Here is a 24471-nt window from a genome sequence, read left to right as displayed (position 1 = left end):
CCAGAAGCAGAAGTGTTGGCTTTCTAATGGTGACTCGGGAAATAAACAAATGAGACCAGTTCATGCTGAAAAATCTATGTAACGTAAGTTGGGTATCTTAGACAACCACAATGATTTTAATATTTTTGCTGTTTGTGTTCTTCCATAACCAAGTTTCTCCTGTTTTCCTGCTTTTTTTAATTCTCCATTGTAGACAGTCTCCCAGAGGGTTCACATTGCTCTTTTGAAGAGGGTCCGTGTGGCTGGACGCTGAATGAAACTGCAGCATCTCCTTGGTCTATTCGGGGCTTTACTGAAATGATTCAAGATGACTCATTTGTAGGGTCTACCTTGCAAGCCACTGGAGGTGGGTTCCTCATAGTTCTCTCTCACTCTGTGTGTGCATGTATGTATGTATACAATAGCCTTGAATTTAGTTTTTTTGAACTGGTTTAAAAATGTTGGCAGCATTGCCCAATCAACTTTAGCATCAATATTATCTGTAACAACTTTAAATGTAGCCAAAATTAACTTTTGAATATAATTTAAAACTTCCTATGAAACAAGTTCTGTAATAAAGTTAGCACAAAACTATTGGAGACTAGGATTCTTCTTCACTTTTAACAAAATTATATTAATTCTTTTGTTTATATATACTTTTTCCCTACTTCTTCCTCTTATGAGCTTTGCGATTGCAGAATACTTCAGCAGCAACATGATAGCTGCTGCATCATAAAGTAAAAATTGCCCAACAGAGCTAAGCAACTTGTAGAAACAAATCTTTTGGAAATCCTTGACAGACTCTGCCAGTGGGTTAGGGAGCATCACATGTAAGTGTATCCAAAGACCAAGTGATCATACACATTCTGTACCATAGAATACAACAATAAAAAAGAGTCGGTTAATTCCCAGAACTGTCAGCTTGGTAAATCAGGAGGGAAGCCAGACGCTCAGATATTCAGACTGAAAGTCAGAAGTGCTCAGCACAGATGATTCTTGCCTCACGGATCCCTGTCAAAATGAAGGGTGTCCATATGAGTGTCCTGTTTGTCTCTTGAGAGCTTGTATAAGCTGTCCCTGGGAACAGACTACAAAGAAGCTCTTCCAGCCCAGTGTTTATCTCAGCAAGAGTTGTTGATGCTAATGGTGTAAGAATTAAGGCTGATCTGGAGCTCACTGTAGATTGGTGTGAGCCCCTGTATGGAAACATGCTTGAGTGGTGTCTGAGGTTTATGCATTCGTGTTCCAGGAAAGGATTCGGGATGTCGGTTTTTGTGTTGCTGGACTCTACCATAGTGCTGCTTATATCCAACTTAACTGCCTCACTAACACGTTTGCTCTCAAGCCATGCTTGTCATCTTACTTAAACTGTGCTTCAGCTCAATGGTGATAAATTATTTCAAGAGAGTATGAAAAAGGAAAACCATCTTGTCTTTTCTGATTTACTTTCTGTTCACAGGACACTTCCTCTACCTGCGAGCAGAGAGCAATCAGACGAGCGGTATGGCCAAGGCTTACAGTACCAGCTTGCCAGCCAGTATTGCTACTGAAGACTACCAGGTATATCATGCTGTCTTAGTACCTTTGTGGAGTTAGTCATTAGGCTGTAGGCACTGTTTGCACAATACGCCCGTTCTCCCGTGCCTCTGCACACCCTACAAAACACTGGAAGGCAAAAGAGCTGATTATACCAACTAGCTAGCTACTTGTTCGCCACTGGAAAGGAGACATGAGGTGCACCCCCAGTAAGTGAAAGCAGGAGGTGAAGTGAAGAAGTGAAACCCAAATCAGCTCCTCAGTATGGAAAACTTCCCAGCCTACCTGTACCGATCATCCCTCTGAAGGGGACCCAGCACCTGAATTGTATGAGGTGGTCTTGGTTTGCGGGAAAGGGAGTGGGATTTCTGGGCTGTTGAGACATTGAGTATACCTGCTGCTGCTGAGGCTTCTCTTCCTAAATTCTGCAATACTTTCATAGGAGTTAAAAAAGTCAGTCTCAGTCTCACTGAGAACAAGAGTGTGAAGTTAGTAGGTATTAGATTTTCCAGGAATAGAGGAATACAATAAACTTTTGTCCACATTCTTCAGAAATTTCAAAAGGTGAGAGCAACCTGGCATGGAAAAAATCATGTAACCTGCCTTCAGCCCAGATCTCTACAAAGAATAAGAGGAACTACAAGATGCTGGAATTAAAAATATTAAATAATATTGCACTCATAACACTTAGGAAAATTAAGCTGCAAGTTTGAGCTGGAATCCAGCCCTGCTAGGGAAAACCAGAAAGCTTTGATGACTCCTAATTAGAGCTGGCAAAAGAAATATAGTGCAGGTGCCAAAAATATAACTTCAGCTTATATTTATTTTTAAATCCAGGTCAAGTTTGTTGGGTAGTTCCAACAAAATAAAATGTACTTGGAACTAGGTTTACAAAACCAGGAGGAGGAGAAGCAGCAGTAACTGTTGGTTATGGTGTACAGGTCACAGGAGATTTGGACCCATCCTGTCCTCCACTGGCAAGGATTTGCTCATTTCAGGAGCAAGGAACTTATTGTGGTTGTTCTTTGCAGCGCATGCGTGTGTGTGCTCCCTTTCCTGCTGGTGCTGGTGCTCTCTGTAATAGAAAAAGCAGCTAAATGTTCAAAGCCGTGGTGGAAATAGCAGTTCTCTCTTGCTCTGTGGCAAAGTGGAAGTGGCTGCCCCAAAGGAAGAGGGACGAGTCCTGCTTCAAAATATTCTTTGGTGTGGTGATCAGGTTGCTCACCTGTCATCTGGGTGCTACAGTCCAAATGGTGCCTATGACTTGAAGCAAGTACATGGATTGAGGTTTTCTGTCTGTAGAGACAGCCTAATTCCTCATTTCAAAGGCATTTGGGGCAGGGCAGCTCCCCCCTCAGGGTGCTTTTTTTCCCTATATGGTGCCTGCATATAGATTGAGCCTTACCAGTGCAATGCATTAACCTGAGTGGTTACAATGGGAACCCTTATAAGATTGAAACTGTGGCTCAAACCCTTTCACAGGAATCTTTAAGCTGATGAGAACACTGAAGAGGGATGCAGTTAGGATTGTTCTTCTGCAATAACCCATCTCTAGTGGAAACGTTTAATGAGAAAGCATTTCTTGAGTTTAAGCCTATGTTCCTCTGCTTTACTACTTTTTGTTCCTGAAGGGGATAACAAGGGAACCAGTGCTTTCTCACCCAGATAGTGTCTGACGCCGTGGATGTTGTTGTTAGTGGTTGGAGAACAGCTGCCTCACAGGAGTGTCAGTCAGGGTCTCCACAGATAAATTTCTGTGCTACGAAGAGTGATGAGTCATAAAAAAGCCTTGGTGGGGTGCATGATTAAACAGTTTGACCCAGGATCAAAGGCTTGGTGTCTCAAATCCCCAGGGACAGGAGAAGTGAGTACCTTTCCCTTTTTATCACAGGATACCATTCTTTTTCTCTTTTTCCTCTGTTACAGATCCAATTCTCGGTGCATGTTTTTGGCAGCTACAATGGTACTGTCTCCTTCTCTGTCAAGGAAGAGACAAAGGGAGCTCCAATCATCTTGCCAATGTGGGAAAGAGCAGGGAGCTGGAGTGACCACTGGTTTCTCATCACCTTACCAATGCCAGTGCTTCAGAACCGGTAAGAGCTTCACTGGCAGCATTCCAGGTCTATGTCTAGAGATTGAGTAAATTGTTATTGTCTGTTGTGAAGCATCACTTTCATTCTTGCCTTCTTCCTTCGCCATTTCTACTGAAAAAAATTACAGGAGTACTGCAATTCTGCTTGCTGAGGAAGTATTCTGTCATACGTTCATATCTTCATGCCCAGGCACAGCTTAGCTCAGGACAAGCCCATAATGTGTTTCGGCACTTATAAGCAGCCTCAAGCAGTGCTTAGGTATTGCGATTAGCAAGTTTCTGTACTAGTGACATTTCACCAATCTGAGAAAGCCAGTATACTCTCAGTGGCAGAGTGCTCCCAGTAGGGAAACAGGTATATTATCACAGCTGCACTTTGTACTACCACGGTGAAAACAGCCATGTCAGTCAAATGAGTGGTAAAACCCCAGTTTAGCCAATACAGCTGTCCAGTCCAGGATCTATATCAGTTCAGCCCAGGCAACTGGAGATCATTCATTGCCACATCACTGATGCAACAATCTCAGGAAAAGACCGTTGTCCAAATCAGCCTTGCGCTAAAATTTTCGGGTTTAGATGTGAAAATTGAGTGTGACATTGGTTTTCAAATGAAGTCAAATATTGAAGATTCAAACAATTTTAGCCCAATCTATTTTTAGTCAAGTATTTCTCCTCCCTCACCCAGTGTCATTTGGTCTCAAGCCATGTAGCTGGTGTTGGCAGCTGGTTATTTTGCATGACACAAACGATTTTTAAATTGCTCCAGTCCGGCTTTTTTTGCATCTTCCTCAGGAAGGCCTGTTTCATGTGACACTTAAGACAAAAAAAATCTCAAATTCTATACAGTGAATAGTATAAATGGAAAAATACCTACCTAATATTGGCAATAAATAATGTCTCAAAACTTCATGGATTAGAAGCGGATTCCTTTTAACTTCAAATATTCTCTGCATTTTTGTGTAAAAGGCTAAGGGATTTGGGTCTACAAGTGATAGTAATTCAGACCTAAGCAACTACTCAGAGAGAGAATGTTGTTCCACCCTCTTTCTAGTTTAATTTCATGATTACCTTTGGTCTCAGCATTATCATGTGTTCACCATATGCACCTTTGCCATGAATTATTCCTTTAGGATAGGATATGTCGGCATGCTGGCAGTGTATTTAATATTCTTGTCTGACACAGTCTGGAGTCCTGTGGATTAGCATCTATTTAGTTCTGCTTAAGTAAAGTATGACCAGTGGATTTGTCCAGACTTGCTCTTTCCCCCAGGCACTTTCATGTGGACCTAACCACAGCAGAGTCCTAGGGACTCTTCAGAGGTATTTAAGGCCACCTGCCTCTTCTGATATACGATGTTATGCGTGTTCCCTGAAGCCTCTGATTTCTGCATCAGCCCTCAGTTCTGAACAGAAATGGATGCTCTGTGGCAGAAGGGAATGGACAGCAAGAGGCTTTAGGGACCACTAGCCAGCACTGCATGAAAAAAAAATTGATATTCAAATACTGTAATATTTGAAAGAGTTGAACACTTGGACAAAATGAAAGAAGTAGGTAGGTCATGCATGAATGTATTATGCCGATCTGTTTCAAGTAGTTCTGTCTTGTTTCACTTCATGTAACCTTTCTGTATGCCATTTTTAAACAAATTTAAAACTGATGTGGCACAACAGTGGCAATCACTGTGGGTGAGGCTGGAACAGTTCAATCTAGCAGGCAGACCTGTGCGACCTGAGCTAACCAAGTGACTGACAGCAGTAATAAGTTGTCAGTTGCTACACTGATCTATAACAGAAACAGAAGAAGCACACACTTTGCTGGAAGATGTTGCAGCTATTTGTCCCAATTGAGGAAACCCTGGTCTTTGTACTCCCAGGACACTTGGGCTCCATCCCAGGCCTCTTGTCTTGTTCCTTCCATGCTCTGCCCCTTCTGTCCTGTCACACCTGCTTCTGTGAGCACTTGTTGCCTTTCTTCCTTGTTTTAATATACTCGGTCTTTCTTCCTTCTTTTTTAAGCTCCCATTTGTGACTTACACTTACTCCCAGAGCGCTCAGATCCTGTAGGTGTAATTCTTTCATTTAAGCCCAAGGGGCCATTCTTGAGTTGGGATAAAGCAGCTTATCCCTAAAGATTTTGATGCAGCTGTGCAACATTATGTTAACTATGGATATGGACCAACATTTGGCTGGTGGGTGGAATACGCACACAGAGTTTATTGCCACTGATTTGGGACAAGTGTGTTCCTAGGCTGAATGATTAATGTGGTAGGCAGGCCAGTGCTTGATCTCTCATAAATCATCATTGAGCTTCACCAGTGACAGCAGTAGAGGCCCTCCCCATATGCTTTTAATAAGCTCTAAATGGACTGGACATCAGACATCTGTTTATTTCTGAAATTTAATGAAAAACAATTCAGTCCTATCCATTAGAAGGTGATCCCTCAGCCCAATTTCTTTCCTCCTCATGAATTCAGAATGTGGCAATGCACGTGGGACATGAAAAACCTCCTCTAGGAGGTAGTAAGTAGCTAAACACCTGGTCATGGTGGAAAAAGATGAGACAGCCCAGAAAGTGAACTCTTTAGGGATTTATGGCTGAAATTTAAAATGTCCTGACCTTCAGCTGAAATAAACTCATGTCACCTTGTTGAGTTACATTGGCTGAGGATCAGGCCCAAGATTCCTGTCTATTTGGATATTGTTGTTCTGCTCAGTTTTAATTCTGGCTATCTCTTTGGGGATGAATTCTTTTTTCCCTTCCCTTTTGCACATTCCTGTTTATACCAATTGAATAAGGGTGGTTGTATATAACTAGTAGTGAGGGACAGTACCTTGTTTTTCTATGTGTGTGTGCAGATAGCAGGGGAAGTAGGGCTCTCATTCTTGTTCCCCATGAATGTGGCATTCTATGAATGTTGGTTGGTCCTTACTAACTGTTGATGTGTGGATAAGATTTCTAGCAGGCCCTTCTGGCTGCTCAGCGGGGCTTTTCTGAAGCAAACATTATAAATAATGTTAATCATGATTCGATGATAAGGGAACATTGTATTTTTTAGGTTTTCTTTTTTCTCCTGCCTCTTTGTCTGCCTTCTCTAAAACTTCTGTCTTATTGCAAAGGTTTCAACTGCAACTCCTGGCAACCTGGGGCTGGAATTCCCAAGCTGACATTGCTATCGACAATATTACATTTGGACTGGACTGCTTCACTGACGGTGAGCCACACACGTTGCAGAATCCCTTACAGAATTTGTGTAGTGTAATCAGCATCCCACAGATCCAGGGCACACATGCTCTGTTCCCCCCACAGAGTGCACATGGATCATCTGTGTTCGGTTTTACAGCACAATGCCATTTTATCTCGGACCTACTGAAGGTTGCAAGTAGAGGCAATTTTACAGTGTGTCAGAGTCTCCTAGTGCTCTTTTTGTTTCTAATCTGGGATATCCTGCATCACGTGGTTGAGACCTGTCTGTGTGTCTTGGCAAGAAACAGTAGACTTCTTCCACTTAGGGGCTAAGGAATGATTGCATCACACTGTTCTTCAGCAGTCCCCACTGACCTGTGCACCCTGGCAATTGATAGCTGAAGGGAATTTGTTGACATTAAAGGGGAAAGTCACCATATTTTAGTGGAGGAAAGGAATAAAACAAAGTAATAAAGTGACTCTCTAACAGTAAAGTTTATATTGTTGCAACAAGTTTGTTCTACTCTGCAAGGAAGTATGTCAGCTGTCACTGCCAGGTATATAACAGGCGTACTTTCCTTCACCTCATTACTGCGAATACCACAATGTATTCCACTGAAAAATGGAGCCAGTTCTACCCTCTTAAGTATGTTAGCAAGAGCTGGACAAGTGGAAAGAGGTTGGATACTTGAACCACTTGCAAATATTAGAAACTGCCTTCTTTTTGTCCCTGGAGAAAAGACCTATTTGCTCTGCTGTAAAGGAATTGGAGAATATGCAGCACTTGAATTGTGACTTCTGTTGCAGACAAAATGTGCATCAGTGGTCCTGTCCTTCATGTGTTACCACAGCCATTGTGTCAGCATTTAGAGTAATAACCTGTCCCTGCAGAGGCTAGCTGTAGCCTAACATAACGTGTAGGAAGGCCTATGTCAAAATAGACATGTTAAAAGTTCTTCATCAACAAAAGCCCCTTTACCCTCCCACCTTTGTCTGATTCAGTCTCTCTGATTCAGTTCTCTGCCCTCTTGTTCTGTAGGAACTGAAACTACCCTCCTATAAAGCGCTGAGCATGCACATTTTCATCTGAAATTAGGAGGAAGAGATGTTCCTTGACAGTAATGCCATTTGTTCACTCCAGCTCCTTAACATCCCTGGCTCCCAAACCCTTTGGGACCTCCATGCTGACACTTTGCTTTGAAATCTTTTGAGGAAACTGGAGGGAGTGATTCCAGCTGATGTGCACCCAACTGCTGGAGTTTACTGCCCTCCTGAGAGCACATACAGCCTCTAGTTTACCCACAGACATTTTTCTGGCTCTGGTGTAGGGATGTATCCTTTGGTAAATAGGTGGGGCTTAAATGCCACTGCAGCAATGTTATCAGAGCCTGTCCATTAGATCGGCCAAGTTACTCTTCATTTTCAATTAGTATAAATCGTACTGATGTCCAGGGACAGCTTCCACTTATCCCATCTGAAGGTGTGATCCAAAGATGTGTGACTCATGCAGAAGAAAGCCGTCATGAGGGAATCGTGTTTCTCGGAAGCCTTGCACTTACCACTGTTCCTTAAATCCTCTTTGCAAATTGATGTTTTCTCGCCTCTGAAAGCAACCCCCTTGCATTTGTCTTCTCATGACTTTAATTCAGTTAGGTTGCAGAGAAGCCCGGCAGCTCTGCTGTGTTTTCAGTAATGAAGTTATTTCTCCCTGGCAAGGAGAGGTTTCAGATGTCAGAGATGGAGCCAATTAAGATCCAAGCGGTGAATTCTTTGCATGAGGGAAGCAGGAAGGATGTATGGCAGGAAGGAAGAATTTGCTGCTTGCTTAGGATGTAAATATTATTTTCTCCATCTATTTCAATCCTGTAGTTCAATTGCTGAACAAAACCCAGTGCAGGCTCTGAAAGCACTGCTTGTTTGTATGCAAGCTGGGAAAGAAAGTGAGGTTTTCCATATACCTCAAAATCAAGAGGAAAGATTCAGTAAGATTTAGGAGGAAAACAAGCGGGTAGTGAGGGCAGCTCAGGGGACATCAATAAGAAAAGAAACAAAGACACCGTTCTTTGGATGGCAGCTCCTGGCTAGTGGCAGATGTTTTCCCTGTGAAAAAGGTGAGATGAAACCACCTTCTGATTCATACAATCACCCTGTGTAAGACAGTGTCACAGACCACATGACATGGGTCTGGTTCATTGGGAGAACTTTTAGGGGACAGGCAAAAAGATGTTTTATTGTCTTAGTGAACTAGTGCGCTCATAGGAAGAGGACTGAGTTGTGAGTGTCTAAATATGAAAACATGGGCAGGAATGGCAAATAGAGTGCTGATTGTTGCCCTCCTCAGTGCTTATGTGGTCACTGCTTTTACCTTTTTTTTTCACCTTTTGGTGCTCTGAGCATTATATCGTTCCAATTGAGATCACAGGCCTGTGGTCTGTCAAAGTGCGCTCTGCTGCCCTGACCTGGGGATTACATTTTGTTCTGTGCATCATTTACAATTTCCCAGAAGACTGGTTTATAAATGGCAAGACTGTCCAAAGAGAGCTTTTGTATAACATATCTCTAGTTCTTGACTTTGGAGTCCCCGACCCAGCAAACTCCGGTTCTGTTGACCTGCTGGTCTCATTGCTTGAGGTGAATGGTGTGGGTGGCTCAAGCCTCACTACTGCCTCATTTCACTGATTTCAGGAGGTGCTGACTAAAAATGCAATAGATCAACCAAAGGAATGGGGAAGGGGGAAGCTGGTGCACCTTCCTTATTTTCTGTCCCACCCCAGGACAAGCTGGAGAGGCTTCCAGGAATAATCCAGCTTGCATCAGTAAAGTGACATCTCTGAGCAGATCATGCAGACTTTGAGGATCCTGTGGGGCACCTTATTCTGATTAATCCTGGCCCCAGGACAACTACATCTTTTTTCACTACAGTCCCAGACACAGGGAAGTAGGAGTGAGTTACTTTAGCTCTTTGCCTGCAGGAGACACCCCGTCTTTCTCCTTTACATTTCCCTCTATCCCTTTTCAGTTTGGAAATGGACAGCATTAGCTTTCCCAGAGAAAGGAGTCCTGTGCTCTTCATGTTTTTCTGATATAGGTACACCTTAATATGAATTAAGTCTTGTTTCCTTCCGTTCAGTCAACATGTTTGCTGTCAAAGGAGGAATTGGAAGGTAAAATAGACTGGAGCACCAGCCCCTGGATCCCAGGTCTACGTCATGTTTGTAGAAAATGCCACCTTACAAATTCATGTCTGACAGTGCAAAAAAAATCAGCTTTCTAAGAGTTAATGGCTCATGTGGGCAGCGTGATGCTCAGCCTGTCTTGCAGCTTGTCTGCTGCTGAGCATGAAGGAGACAGAAGCTTTTTTCCAGTGTGTTGAGGGTTTGAGACTGGAGAAAGAGGAAAGGTTGTTTGTTTGGAAACGAGGAATTGCCTTAGGATACTCAGTTGGGATGCTGCAAAAAATCCATGCAGACACACAGACTGACTCTCTGTTTCAGAGACTGATTTACATTCCTTCGCTCTGGCAAACATAACCAGACTTCTTGTACGTCTCTAAGGATCTGAAACCGTTGTGACCTTTGGGATTCATAATTCAGTGCAGGCCTTGGGAGGCAAGCATCTTTTCTGGCCATGCATTGTCTTTTTCATTTGGTTTTCCTTCTTGTCTTTGATCCAGATCATTTGTTTTGGGTTAATTTCATTTTTCTCTGGCTTGACAGTTCCATCCATTGAAGTTCTCTATCTCAGTATGAACAGAGTGTGTCAGTATAAAGCTCCCTTTTACTTCCATCCATCAATGTTCTTTCAGTCAGACCTGGGGGGAATATTCTCAGGAGTAAAAGCTCAGCAAGGTCTCCATGCTTCAATTAGTTATTTGGCCTTTCTGACACAGCTAACAAGGGTGTTAATTATCGCTATTTAGAGCAGTGGCTTTGCGGCAGAGATAATTGTCCAGCTGGAACTGAGTGAGTCTCTTTTGAATAGAGCATCAAACAGCTGTTAGATTCTCACAACTGGAACAAATTGAAATATTTGTAATGTTTTTCAACTGATGAAAAATGTTCAGTATGAAATTAACCGAGGGCTCATAAAATGGAAGTAAGTCTCTCCTTTTTCTTACAGTGATTTTCCAATCAAAGATCTGCATAAAAATGGATAATTTAACTATTGAAACGGGATGCTTGCACATTATAAGACAAGGGTTCAGTTATTACTTTTTCCTGTTGTAAGGCAGCTTTGGTTGTGTGGTGTTCTCAATGCATTCAGATGCTTTGGATCAGCAATTGCTTTGAAGTCTCTCATCTCTGAGAAAGGACTGATTTTTAAAGGCCTATTTTACTGGTCAGAAATGTAGCATTTTGTTCTGTGTTTTTCAAAAACGTTTTTCCAAAGATTTACAGCTTGTGTCAAGGGTATGCTGCTGTTTATCAACTGTGTATGTTAGTGATACGTGTAATTTTATTTAGTATTTTATTCTATAAGCAAGGTCTGCAGTGGTCAAAGTTCTTTGCTGAAAGGGGAGTGATCTATTAGGCTGGTTTACTTATCATGATGCCATTCAGAACCAAAGATAACAATGTTTGCTATTGCTCTCTTTTACACCTCCACTCATTTGCCTGTTTGCACTGACAGAATTGTCACCTGCCACTTTGGCCAGCAGAGCACCAATACCTGGTATCTGTTCTCCCACATTATGCTTTTCCTAAAGTCTCTTGTAATCACAACCAGTGCAATTTTCTGGCCAAGGAGCTTATCCTGCAGGTGAGCCTGCATGGGATAACAGAGAGAGTTTGTGTTTATGTGAAGAGCCCTGAGTTCACCACCAGATACAAGTAGCTGACCCAAGACATGGGCCTAAAAGAGTAATAAAAAATCATGATTGTTTAAAACACCTTTTCTCCCCAATGTATTGTTCACTTATTTGAATCAAATGGTTGTACTTGGTTCGTTCATGTGATCTTAAAATTTTCCATTCCTCTTTTCTACCATCCTCCCATCTCTCTCACCCATTCTACAAACTATTACAGGAAGACAACCAAATCATTTTGGTGGGAAGCGTCAGTATCCACGGGAGATTAGTAGCCTGGATGAGCATCTTCTGAACCCCCTGGAAGAGCCCTCCCTCCCAGGTAAATGAATCAGTACTGAAAATCTGTTTCTTGGCTATAAGAAGTGACTCCCTTCCCATCTCCTGTGTGTGATCTGCCTGCCCTATAGCGACAGGGCATGTAAATATAATCCATCCCAAAGACGTGGAGATCATGTCAGGTAGTCTCTGTTTGGCCATAGGACAGCAGTTTGCTGGAGCCCAACTCACCAGGCCTTAAATAGCAAGACCTCTTTAAAGAAGAGCAGAATTTTTAAGTAAAGAAGCTTTAAGTAAAAACAGAAGCTGCATGACTCGAATTTGGAGTGCACAATAGCCGGCTCAGGAATGAAAAGTGTAGACCAGTATAGAAAGGTGAGTATCAAAAGAGATTTAGCAGTGAAGCTGAACCTAATGAGTGGAGATCAGAGGTGTAAAGATGAAGATCCAGGGAGGGGAAGTGAGGATCTGGAAATCCACTGAGCAGAAAAAAATGGATGAAAAACTAGGAGAACCAGGGACACTGGGGACCAGTTTACTGGTAGGGTAAGAGTAGTTACAGTAGAAAGTGCCACTCTGGAGGACAGATAACAACTCTGTGGGTGAGAAGAGCTGTCTAAAGGAGGGCCTGAGGAGGAGAGGTTGTGATTGAGGCTGTTTCGCTGCCAACAAATACCTGTATGTGATTGCACCACCTCCTGAAGATGGTGTCCACCTGAAATCAGACAATCTGTACTGCTGTCAGTTCCTGTTAGCTCAAGGAGCAGAAATTTCTGTAATGTAGCTAACGCTCTTTCCCCAGTGATCCATCTGCATGTTCGCAGGATGACATCTGTTGGGGTTAGTTTTGCTTGTCTTTTCCTTTAAACAAGATTAGAATTTTTCTTTTAAAAATTTGGTATTTTTACTGCTATTTCAATCATTTAACTCTTAAACAAATCTACTCTGGCACTTGTGCATGCACTGCACCATACAGTTTTTAGATACAGTATTGAATAGTTTATTCTTAGGTCTTGTCTCATTCACTGGACGAGATGGATAAGTGTGGGTCTTGGACAAGGGTTGTGAAATGGAGGAGATGGTTATCTGCTGCATTGTTGTAGAAACAAAAGAATAATGCTTAATGAGAGCCAGGAAAAAATTTGCTTGGAGGAAAAGGGCCCCTACTGAAAGTGCTGCCACAGGGTTCTTGTGCATGCCTGAGACAAGTCACTTAAAACTTTCACCACCTTTCATAGGTGGTCACTAGTTGTAATGGCAGTTATTTTCAACCTTTATTTCTGTGTATATGCTTCAGATCTCATCTGGAAAGTTGAATAATATCTCCTTGCTTCATATGGGCACTGAGAAGAGAAATTTGATAATGTCTGTGAGACAATTGGATGAACCCCTTCTCAGAAGTCTGCCCCAATTGATGGGGTTTATCTGCAGTTTATGATTTATTAAATAGTGTGCAGGAAATAAAGTGAGAGGGGAAAAAAGAAATCAGTAACTACATATGGAGAAGTAGTTCTGCTATGACTAAAATAAAATTGAAATAATATACATACTCTTTGATCGTATAATTCAGGGTGGTATCTTAGTGGATTGTATTACAAGGGAGCAGCATTAAAGTTGAACAGATAAATTTATCTTTAGCATGTACTGGCTTTCAAGTTCTCAACATTGTAAATGCAAGTTTAAGCATTTTTCTGTTTGATTATAATAATAAGCATGTGATCAAACAGACATATTGAGTATTAAAGCCTTGTAGACAGCATATACTGCTGCAACACGGTGTAGTGGTTTTGGCTGAATTTACCAAAACCGGACCGGCAGATGGCCCTTCCCCCCCCCTTCCCCCCCCTAAAAGAGGAGAGAGGAGGAGAAAGAGATAAGGAGATTCAGAAGTTTAGAATGAACTAAACTACTTTAATGAAAAATTAATATTAAAATAAAAATAAAGAAGAAAATAATGAAATAGATACAATATATACAAAACCGTATCAAGCTCCCAGGATGTCAGTTACATCACCGGCAGGCACTGGGGAAGTCCCAGACTGGACTCAGTGACGGATGGGAACTGGATTCCAGCTCTGGAGTCAGGAACACACGGATCGGGATCAAAGGCAGATGAACAGACAGAGTCCTCTCTGGACGTCGGCCATCGCAGGAAGGGCTGACCCTTTGATCCCTCAGCCTTTATACTGAGCATGGGGCAGATGGGATGGAATACCCCAGTTGGTCAGGTTTGGGTCACCTGTCCTGTCCACTCCTCCCCACCGATGTGACCCCTCTACGTTTTTTCCGTTTCCGACCCTCTAAGGGGGCAAATAACGAAATTGGCTGACCTTGGTTGTTATAGCAATAAGTATAAGCAAGGGCCTCCCTGCATACCGTTCCTTGGCATGGAGCACAAACATTGGTCTTATCACTCTGAGAACGAGCAGTTTTCTCCACAATATGCCGTTAATTTCAGAGAGTTAGAGGAGGCCTAGCTAGGATGTAAAGTTACAGAACAGAAAATTGGTTCGGTTTTACTTCAAACCGGGACATTCCACCCCTTATTCCATACCATTTGCATCATGCTTAGATTACAACTACTATCATCTATAAAATCTATACATACATACATATATAGATAGATATATGTAAATCACTCAGTTATAATTTATCTCTATATACAAAAGCTTAAGTCCATTTCACAGCAGATCAGGTTCTCAGGGTAGGAAAGACAGTGTGAAATTCATTGTGGTTCGTGCCCATGGGTAACATGTCCATCTCAGAGAAGTTTTACTAGACGCCACTTGATCAATCCGGCTAGGTTTCATCCTTGCAGTGTCATCCTGAAAAACACTTATAGAACACTGTTAGTATTATAAACAACTAACATCATACTCGGAATTAAGTATTCTCACCCAGGGTCAAATTCCTTTGAGGTACACATTGAACTTCTCCATTCTTCAGCATCACCCACCAAGTACATCCAGGTCCTTGAGCAAAAACAGTCCCACGAATGGGTTTGCCTTTGCCCGAGGCAGGAAAAACCCATACAGTTTTCCCTAGCATATTCCTTTCATGCACCACAGGGACTTTATCCCCTTCTACAATATGTAAAAGGTCTGATTGAGCAGGACCACCTCGATTGATGGATCCCCTGGTATTAACTAACCAAGTAGCTTGCGCTAAGTGCTTGTCCCAATTTTTAAAGGATCCACCACCCATCGCTTTTAGGGTAGTTTTTAACAATCCATTGTATCGTTCAATTTTTCCAGAAGCTGGTGCATGATAGGGAATATGATATATCCACTCAATACCATGTTCTTTTGCCCAGCTACTTATAAGATTGTTTTTGAAATGAGTTCCATTGTCAGACTCAATTCTTTCTGGAGTACCATGTCGCCACAAGACTTGCTTTTCAAGGCCCAGGATGGTATTCCGGGCAGTGGCATGGGGCACGGCATAGGTTTCCAACCATCCGGTGCTTCCTTCCACCATTGTAAGCACGTAACGCTTACCCTGGCGGGTTTGAGGGAGTGTGATATAGTCGATTTGCCAAGCCTCCCCATACTTGTATTTCAACCACCGACCTCCATGCCACAAAGGTTTTAACCTTTTAGCTTGCTTGATTTCGGCGCATGTTTCACAGTCGTGGATAACCTGCGCAATAGCGTCCATGGTTAAATCCACCCCTCGGTCACGAGCCCATTTGTACGTTGCATCTCTTCCTTGATGACCTGAAGTGTCATGGGCCCATCGAGCTAAGAACAATTCACCTTTATGTTCCCAGTCTAAATCTGTCTGGAAAATCTTAGCTGCTCGGTCCACTTGCTGATTGTTTCGATGTTCCTCAGTGGCTCGACTCATAGGTACGTGGGCATCTACATGGCGTACTTTCACGACTAGTTTCTCTAGCCGGTCAGCAATATCTTGCCATAATTCAGCAGCCCAAATGGGTTTACCCTTGCGCTGCCAGTTGCTCTGCTTCCATTGTTTTAACCATCCCCACAGAGCATTTGCCACCATCCATGAGTCAGTATAGAGATAGAGTATTGGCCACTTTTCTCGCTCAGCAATGTCTAGGGCCAGCTGGATAGCTTTTACCTCTGCAAATTGACTTGATTCACCTTCTCCTTCAGTAGCTTCTACAACTCGTCGTGTAGGACTCCATACAGCAGCTTTCCATCTTCGATGCTTTCCTACAATACGACAAGATCCATCAGTGAACAAAACATACTGTTTCTCATTATCTGAGAGTTCATTATATGGTGGGGCTTCCTCAGCACGTGTTACCACCTCCTTTGGTGGCATTGTGAAATCTCCGCCTTCAGGCCAGTTTGTGATCACTTCTACAATTCCTGGATGATTTGGATTTCCTATTCGAGCTCGCGGTGTGATTAAGGCAATCCACTTACTCCAGGTAGCATCGGTGGCATGATGAGTAGAAGGAACTTTACCTTTGAACATCCAACCTAACACTGGCAATCGGGGCGCCAGGAGGAGCTGTACTTCAGTACCAATTACTTCTGAAGCAGCTCTAACTCCTTCATATGCTGCCAAGATTTCTTTCTCAGTCGGAGTATAGTTGGCCTCAGAGCCTTTATAGCCTCGACTCCAAAATCCCAGGGGTCGACCTCGAGTCTCCCCTGGTCCTTTCTGCCATAGGCTCCAGGTAGGGCCATTATCTCCAGCTGCAGTATACAGCACATTTTTAATGTCGTGTCCTCTTCGGACTGGTCCAAGTGCTACTGCACGCACAATCTCCTGTTTAATTTGTTCAAAGGCTTGTCGTTGCTCAGGACCCCACACAAACTCATTTTTCTTTCGAGTCACTTCATAGAGAGGTTTCACAATCTGACTATAACCTGGAATATGCATTCTCCAGAAACCCACAACGCCTAAGAAGGCTTGTGTTTCCTTTTTGTTAGTAGGTGGGGACATAGCTGTTATTTTGTTAATCACCTCCATTGGGATCTGGCGACGACCATCTTGCCATTTAATTCCCAAGAATTGGATGTTTCGTGCAGGTCCCTTGACCTTACCTCTTTTCACAGCAAAACCTGCTTTCAGAAGAATCTCAATTACTTTCTTACCTTTCTTGAAAACTTCTTTTGCTGTATTACCCCACACAATGATGTCATCAATGTACTGCAGGTGTTCTGGAGCTCCACCCTTCTCCAGTGCAGTCTGGATCAGTCCATGGCAAATAGTAGGGCTGTGTTTCCACCCCTGGGGCAGTCGATTCCAGGTATACTGGACACCCCTCCAGGTGAAAGCAAACTGTGGCCTGCACTCTGCTGCTAAAGGAATAGAGAAAAAGGCATTAGCAATGTCAATTGTAGCATACCACTTGGCTGCCTTCGACTCTAGTTCATATTGCAGTTCTAGCATGTCTGGCACAGCAGCACTCAGTGGTGGTGTGACTTCATTCAGGCCACGATAGTCTACTGTTAGACGCCAGTCACCATCAGACTTGCGCACTGGCCATATCGGGCTGTTAAAGGGTGAGTGAGTCTTGCTGATCACTCCTTGAGTCTCCAGCCGACGAATCAGGTTCTGAATGGGAATCAAAGAATCTCGGTTAGTGCGATACTGTCGTCGATGCACTGTGGAAGTAGCAAGTGGTACCTGCTGTTCTTCAACCTTCAGCAATCCTACCACAGAAGGGTCATCTGAAAGGCCAGGTAAGGTAGACAGCTGTGTAACACCCTCAGTCTCTACAGCTGCTATACCAAAAGCCCACCGATACCCTTTCGGGTCTTTGAAATACCCTCTCTTGAGGTAGTCTATGCCAAGGATGCACGGAGCATCTGGGCCAGTCACAATAGGATGCTTTTCCCATTTATTCTTATTCAAGCTCACTTCGGCCTCCAGTACAGTCAGTTCTTGAGATCCTCCTGTCACTCCTGCAATAGTGACTGATTCTGTCCCTCTATGATTCGATGGCATTAGGGTACACTGTGCACCAGTGTCCACCAGGGCTCTATACTTTCGTGGCTCTAATGTGCCAGGCCATCGAATCCACACAGTCCAATAAACTCGGTTATCCCTCTCCTCCTCCTGGCTGGAGGCAGGGCAACCCTAATGCTGAGGACAGCATCTCCAATTGCAAGGAGAGTTCCTGTCTGGACAGGGGCAGTGCATATTCTGAACTGGAGCAGCCATATTCATGTAACCATCCTTTCTTCTGTTTGCTTTACCTTGCAACTCAAGCACTCGTGCCTGCAGGGCTGAAGTAGGTTTTTTATCCCATCTCCTCATGTCCTCTCCATTATTGCAGAGGCAAAGCCACAGGAAACCTCGGAATGAGTCCTGTTTCCCTTTGGTTGGTCTCATAGGAGGGCGTTTTTTCTTAATGGCTGCAACTCTGGTCTTAACTGCAGCTTGGGTCTGAGCAGGCACCTCAGTCTGAGCTGCAACTTGGGTCTGAGCAGGAACTTGAGCCTGAGCTGCAACTTGAGCCTGAGCTGCAACTTGAGTCTGAGCTGGAGAAGAGTAAGATTCTCTCCCAATCTCAGCAAGTTTTTCAAGCAGTTTGTGAAAAATTGTGTCATTTTGCTCAACTATTGCCTTGGTCATTTTCTCTATTGTCTCATTCTGTGTCTTAGCTATATTCTCCATTGTTTCAGTTTGTGTCTTATTCATATTCTCTATGGCATCAGTCTGTGTCTTATTTTGTTCAGCCATCTTCTTAGTCAGGTTTTCTATTGCTGCAACACCGATGGGACGAGAGAGACTATCTTCATACTGTCGCACCCTATCAGCGACCTCATTTACAGTTGGTGTATCAGTATCAGATGCTCCCCAGACCATTGTTGACAAAGTGTGGGAATACACTGACGGTGCACTCTGCACAAACTTTTTCAACAAAGGTCGTTGACATGGCATTTCATCAGGATTTATAGTCACTTGCCAATCACCATAAATCACTTCTCGAATAGCCAGTTCTCTCAGGTATTTAATACCTTTCTCCATGCTGGTCCATTGCCTTGGACGGCTTTGGATATCATCCTTAAAGGGATATCTGCTCTTTACAGCTGATAACAGTCGCCTCCAGAGACTGAGAACCTCTGCCTTATTCCCAATCGCTTTATCAATACCTCCCTCTTTGGCCAGATTTCCCAGCTGACTGGCTTCTCTACCATCTAAGTCTATGGAATTAGCTCCACTGTCCCAGCATCGGAGCAACCAAGAGAGAAGTGGCTCCCCATCATGACGAGTAAAATCCTTCCTTAGATTTCGCAAATCCTTTAAGGACAAAGAGTTAATAATTACATCTACATCTGAGGCATCATCCTGTATCGAGGCTGGCTGAGAAGGACCCTCTCCCCTATCTACCTGAGAAGGGGCTGTTGACTGTGTTGTAAGAGGGTGCTTTCCTTTATCTACACCAGACGGACCCTGTCCTGCATCTTCATCAGAGGAACCCTCTCCCGAGCTCTCTAGCTTGGGCATGTCCTTGTCGTAAGGAGCAGGGGACCGAGCCGACCTCTTTTTCTGCTTCCTGGTCACCGGAGCAACTTGTGCCGGTTCTGCTGGCGCTGGGGGAGCGGGAGTGCTCGGTTTGGGAGCTGGAGCAGTGACAGCGCTGGCTGTCGGGGCCGGAGCGGCCGGTGCAGCTGCGGGCGTAGGAGGGGCTGGCGATGGAGATGCGGGGGGTGCGGGCGGCGGAGTCACTTTTACCGCCGGCTGCGGAGTGACCGGGGCCGGGACGGGCCGGGGCGCGGCTTGTGCCGAAGCCGGTGCCGGAGCCTTGGCTTGTGCCGGTGGCTGTGGGGGAGCAGCCGATGCCGTTGGCGCCGGTGTCGGCGTGGCCTTGGCCGGTGCCGCTGGTTTGGCTTGGGCCGGGGCCGGGGCTGGTTCTGTTTGTGTCTGCACTGAGACTTTCGCTGGGGCAGCAACTGTCTGCGTCCCTGCTGTGACTGTCGCTGGGGCTGGGGGGGCAACTGTTTGTGTTCCTGCTGTGACTGTCACCGGGGCTGGGGAAGTAACTGTTTGCGTCCCTGCTGTGACTCTCGCTGGGGCTGGAGGGGCAACTGTTTGTGTCCCTGCTGTGGCTGTCACCGGGGCTGGAGGGGCAACTGTTTGTGTTCCTGCTACGATTGTCGCTGGGGCTGGGGGAGCAACTGTTTGTGTCTCTGTTGTTTGAGTAGCGAGGTTGCCTGTCACTCGATGCTCATTCTGATATTCCTCAAGTCTAATAAGATCTAACGCCTGCACCACATTCAGTGTCATAAGTATCAAAATCAGGCCCACGTGACAGAGACAATCATAACAATCTTTCTCTGTCCAGCCCGTAGGTTTTTCATCCCCTAGTTCAATTGGTAACATTTTTAAATAATCATGAACAGGCAAAGTAAACTTTCCCCAGGCAAAATCAAAAGTGTAATTAGCGGCAGAATCTATTATGCGATGCCCGAAACATGAAGATACCCTACCAAATGCAAATCTCAGATTATACACCTGAGCACCAGCCCACACCAACATAGCACGCCTATACCACCGCATCCAAACACAGAACAAATATAAACCTACCTCAATACAACAAGTCAATATGTCCACCCAGTTAAGCACCACTAAATCAATCAACTTCATAAAAAAGTCTCTAAAAATATCATATACCATATCCTGTAGGTACAACATGGTGAAAGCAAACTGGAATTCAAACTATTCAGGCAATCTTATCAAACCACAGTCGTCGAGCCCCACGTTGGGCGCCAATAAATCTGTAGTGGTTTTGGCTGAATTTACCAAAACCGGACCGGCAGATGGCCCTTCCCCCCCCCTTCCCCCCCCTAAAAGAGGAGAGAGGAGGAGAAAGAGATAAGGAGATTCAGAAGTTTAGAATGAACTAAACTACTTTAATGAAAAATTAATATTAAAATAAAAATAAAGAAGAAAATAATGAAATAGATACAATATATACAAAACCGTATCAAGCTCCCAGGATGTCAGTTACATCACCGGCAGGCACTGGGGAAGTCCCAGACTGGACTCAGTGACGGATGGGAACTGGATTCCAGCTCTGGAGTCAGGAACACACGGATCGGGATCAAAGGCAGATGAACAGACAGAGTCCTCTCTGGACGTCGGCCATCGCAGGAAGGGCTGACCCTTTGATCCCTCAGCCTTTATACTGAGCATGGGGCAGATGGGATGGAATACCCCAGTTGGTCAGGTTTGGGTCACCTGTCCTGTCCACTCCTCCCCACCGATGTGACCCCTCTACGTTTTTTCCGTTTCCGACCCTCTAAGGGGGCAAATAACGAAATTGGCTGACCTTGGTTGTTATAGCAATAAGTATAAGCAAGGGCCTCCCTGCATACCGTTCCTTGGCATGGAGCACAAACATTGGTCTTATCACTCTGAGAACGAGCAGTTTTCTCCACAATATGCCGTTAATTTCAGAGAGTTAGAGGAGGCCTAGCTAGGATGTAAAGTTACAGAACAGAAAATTGGTTCGGTTTTACTTCAAACCGGGACACACGGTCTTTCTCTTGATCATCTGTTTCTTATATAAAAATCGTTCTTGTTCTTTGTGAATAATAATGATGTGAATTTTGTTATCAAAGGATCATTAAGGAAAGATATCAATAGGAACAGTTGTTTGTTTTAATTACACTTGCCCTTTGGTTACATAGCTCTGTGACTCTGTAGAATCATAGAACCGTTAAGAGTTGGAAGGGACCTTAAAGATCATCTCGTTCTAACCCCCTGCCATGGGCCGGGACACCTCCCACTAGACCAGGTTGCTCAAAGCCCCATCCAGCCTGGCCTTGAACACCTCCAGGGATGGGGCATCCACAACTTCCCTAGGCAACCTGTTCCAGTGTCTCACCACCCTCACAGTAAAGAATTTCTTCCTAAGATCTAATCTAAATGTCCCCTCTTTCAGTTTAAAACCATTCCCCTTGTCCTATTGCTACATTCCCTGATAAAGAGTCTCTTCCCATCTCTCCTGTAGACCCCCTTTAGGTACTGGAAGGCTGCTATAAGGTCTCTCTGGAGCCTTCTCTTTTCCAGGCTGAACAACCCCAACTCGCTCAGCCTGTTTTCATACAAGAGGTGCTCCAGCCCTCTGATCATCTTTGTGGCCCTCCTCTGGACTTGCTCCAACAAGTCCGTGTCCTTCTTATGTTGGGGACCCCAAAGCTGGACGCAGTACTCCAGGTAGAGTCTCACAAGAGTGGAGTAGAGGGGCAGAATCACCTCCCTCAAGCTGCTAGCCACGCTTCTTTTGATGCAGCCCAGGGTGCAGTTGACTCTCTGTGAGTGCCCATTGCCAGCTCATGTTGAGCTTTTTATCCACCAACACCTCCAAGTCCTTCTCCTCAGGGCTGCTTTCAATCCACTCTCTGCCAAGCTTGTATTTGTGCATTGGATTGCCCTGCCCCACATGCAGTTCCTTGCCCTTGGCTTTGTTGATCTTCATGAGGTTCATACAGGCCCATTTCTCAAGCCTGTCAAGATCCCTCTGGATGGCATCCCTTCCCTCCAGCATGTTGACCGCTCTACACAGCTCAGTATTGTCGTCAGAAAACTTGCCGAGGCTGCACTCAATCACACTGTCCATGTCACCAACAAAGATGCTAAATAGTACCAGTCCCACTACCGACTCCTGAGGAACGCCACTTGTCACTGGTCACCACTTGGACATCAAGCCATTGACTGCAACTCTCTGAGTGCAGCCATCCAGCCCATTCCATGCAGCCTTTTGCACATGTCTGAGAAATAAAGGGAAGCTCACATCTGCCCCAACTCTTGCTGTTTTGGTCACAGGGGACACATCTGTTGTTCTCTGGTGGTTCACAACATGTGGTGCCAGTGGTCCACATGGGCCAACTCAAGCTCAGTGCGACAGTGCCTATAAGGACAGCAACGTTTCAGTGTCTGTGGAGAAAGAGGGCAAACTCCGGGGAGTGCAAGTCTGGAGAGTGCCAGCCACAAACCGATACAGGTGAGTATCAGTGTGTGCTGGAGAGGCAGATGCATTTAACTACTTTGTTTGTGGAGTTTCAGCAAGCATAAGTGTGGGACCATCTGTACTGAGTGGGTGGAGGGGGCAGTGAAGTAAGAGAGAAATAGGAGCAGTAGCTGAAAGGATCTGTGTCTGAGCTACCATGAAGCTTGGAAGAATGGAGCGGTGACTTAGAAGAGATCAGAACAGGAGTGACTGTGGGCATGCGATCAAGTGAAAGTGCTGCCATAATTTCAGTCTCGAAGCATTGGTCTTCTAGATTTGGCTACACCAGCTCATCTCTGCTCCTGAAGTCTCCATTTCCAGTGCTCTAAAGTAGAGTTGATCTACCCTTTTCAGCAGCCTCAGCTGCGTGGGTCTCAGAAAAAGAATAGCCATGAGATGCTGCAACAGGGGAAACTGCTCGGGGGCAACGCCTGTTTGGGATTGCAGGCTGGGAAGAGCTTGCAGATGGAATTGCTTTGGGGGTGAGAAGTATGAGATTTGCCTCTCTAACTACTTACTTTTTCTTCCAGGATTTCTGCCTATGGAGCAGCTGGAGGGAAGGGAGCCAAGAACCACAATAAGAGGTCCCACGGGGTCTTCATCTCGGCCACCTTCCAGCTGGAGAAAGATGAGCTGCTGTACATCTTAGTGGGGCAGCAGGGGGAGGATGCCTGCCCTGGGGTGAGGGCTGCACAAGCACATGTGGACAGAGGCTTTGCAGATACGATTCAGTGACATTCAGTGGGTGGCTTGGGGTTTGGTGATGAAAGAGAGAAGTCCCAGGATCCAGCGATGAAATCCAGTCAGGAGACTGGGAAGAACCAATAAACCAAGTTAGAAAGAATCTCAAAAGAAATATAAAGAACTCTGAAAAGAAAAACAATCCCAAAATGCACACACAGGAACTTTGCTTTAAGCTCCTGGTGTTTGAAATAAGTTCTTCATCAGCTTTCTTCTGCTTATTTTAAGCAGGGAGCTAGTAGGCAAGAGTTGTGTGCTCCCTCTTATTTTTCCACAGACTAGGTTTCTTTCTGTCTGCTAGGATTTCAGATAGTTTAATATTATTTATGGAAGTGTCCAGCAGTGTTGTGGCTGCACTGTGTTAGTTTCTCTAAGTTTAAATACTAAGGTCTGAATCCAAAGCCTATCAAAACCGGTGGGAATCTTCCCCCTAACTACAGTGGCCCTGTATTAGTCACATATAATGACAAAAAAACCACTCATGACAAACATAAATTGGTTATATGAATGCTTATATGTGTGTCTTCTAATGCTAGACCCAATGATTTGAAAGTCCTATTCTCACTTAGGCTCAAAAGTTGCCTCTTTTCAGCATGAATTCTTTGGCACTGCCTCTTGCTGATATCTGAGCGGATCTCTTGTCTCCTTCAGGGCAATCCTGAAACCCAGAAGATCTGCTTAGGGGAGTCATCCCTCATTGAAGAAGATTACAAGAAGAAAAAGGACCTGAAGGACTGGGCTGGAGGAGGTGGGGGTGGAGGAGGAGCAACCTACATTTTTAGAGTAAGTACTTCCTCTTTGCATCCTGCCTGAGCGGTGTCCAGCAGAGCAACTAGCTTTCACTGTCAATCATGGCATGTGATACTTGGTTCTTAAAAAAAGGTGATGAAAAAGGAGTCTCCCTTTCCCTCTCC

General features: G+C 44.5%; 1 protein-coding gene across 1 annotated transcript in view; it reads left to right on the top strand.

The window, feature by feature from the left end:
- Positions 1–24471, top strand: part of LTK (leukocyte receptor tyrosine kinase) — a 61779-nt gene that overhangs the window by 17076 nt on the left and 20232 nt on the right. Inside the window, 8 exon segments of the mRNA XM_074148833.1 lie at positions 194–346; positions 1439–1539; positions 3442–3608; positions 6725–6819; positions 11816–11917; positions 22633–22810; positions 23347–23497; positions 24209–24408. Of these exon segments, the coding sequence (XP_074004934.1) occupies positions 194–346; positions 1439–1539; positions 3442–3608; positions 6725–6819; positions 11816–11917; positions 22633–22810; positions 23347–23497; positions 24209–24408 (1147 nt within the window).

Source organism: Numenius arquata, chromosome 6 (genome assembly GCF_964106895.1).
Source record: "Numenius arquata chromosome 6, bNumArq3.hap1.1, whole genome shotgun sequence".
Taxonomy (NCBI): domain Eukaryota; kingdom Metazoa; phylum Chordata; class Aves; order Charadriiformes; family Scolopacidae; genus Numenius; species Numenius arquata.
The sequence above is the reverse complement of the archived record's forward strand: the minus strand, read 5'-3'. Positions and strand labels throughout refer to the sequence as shown.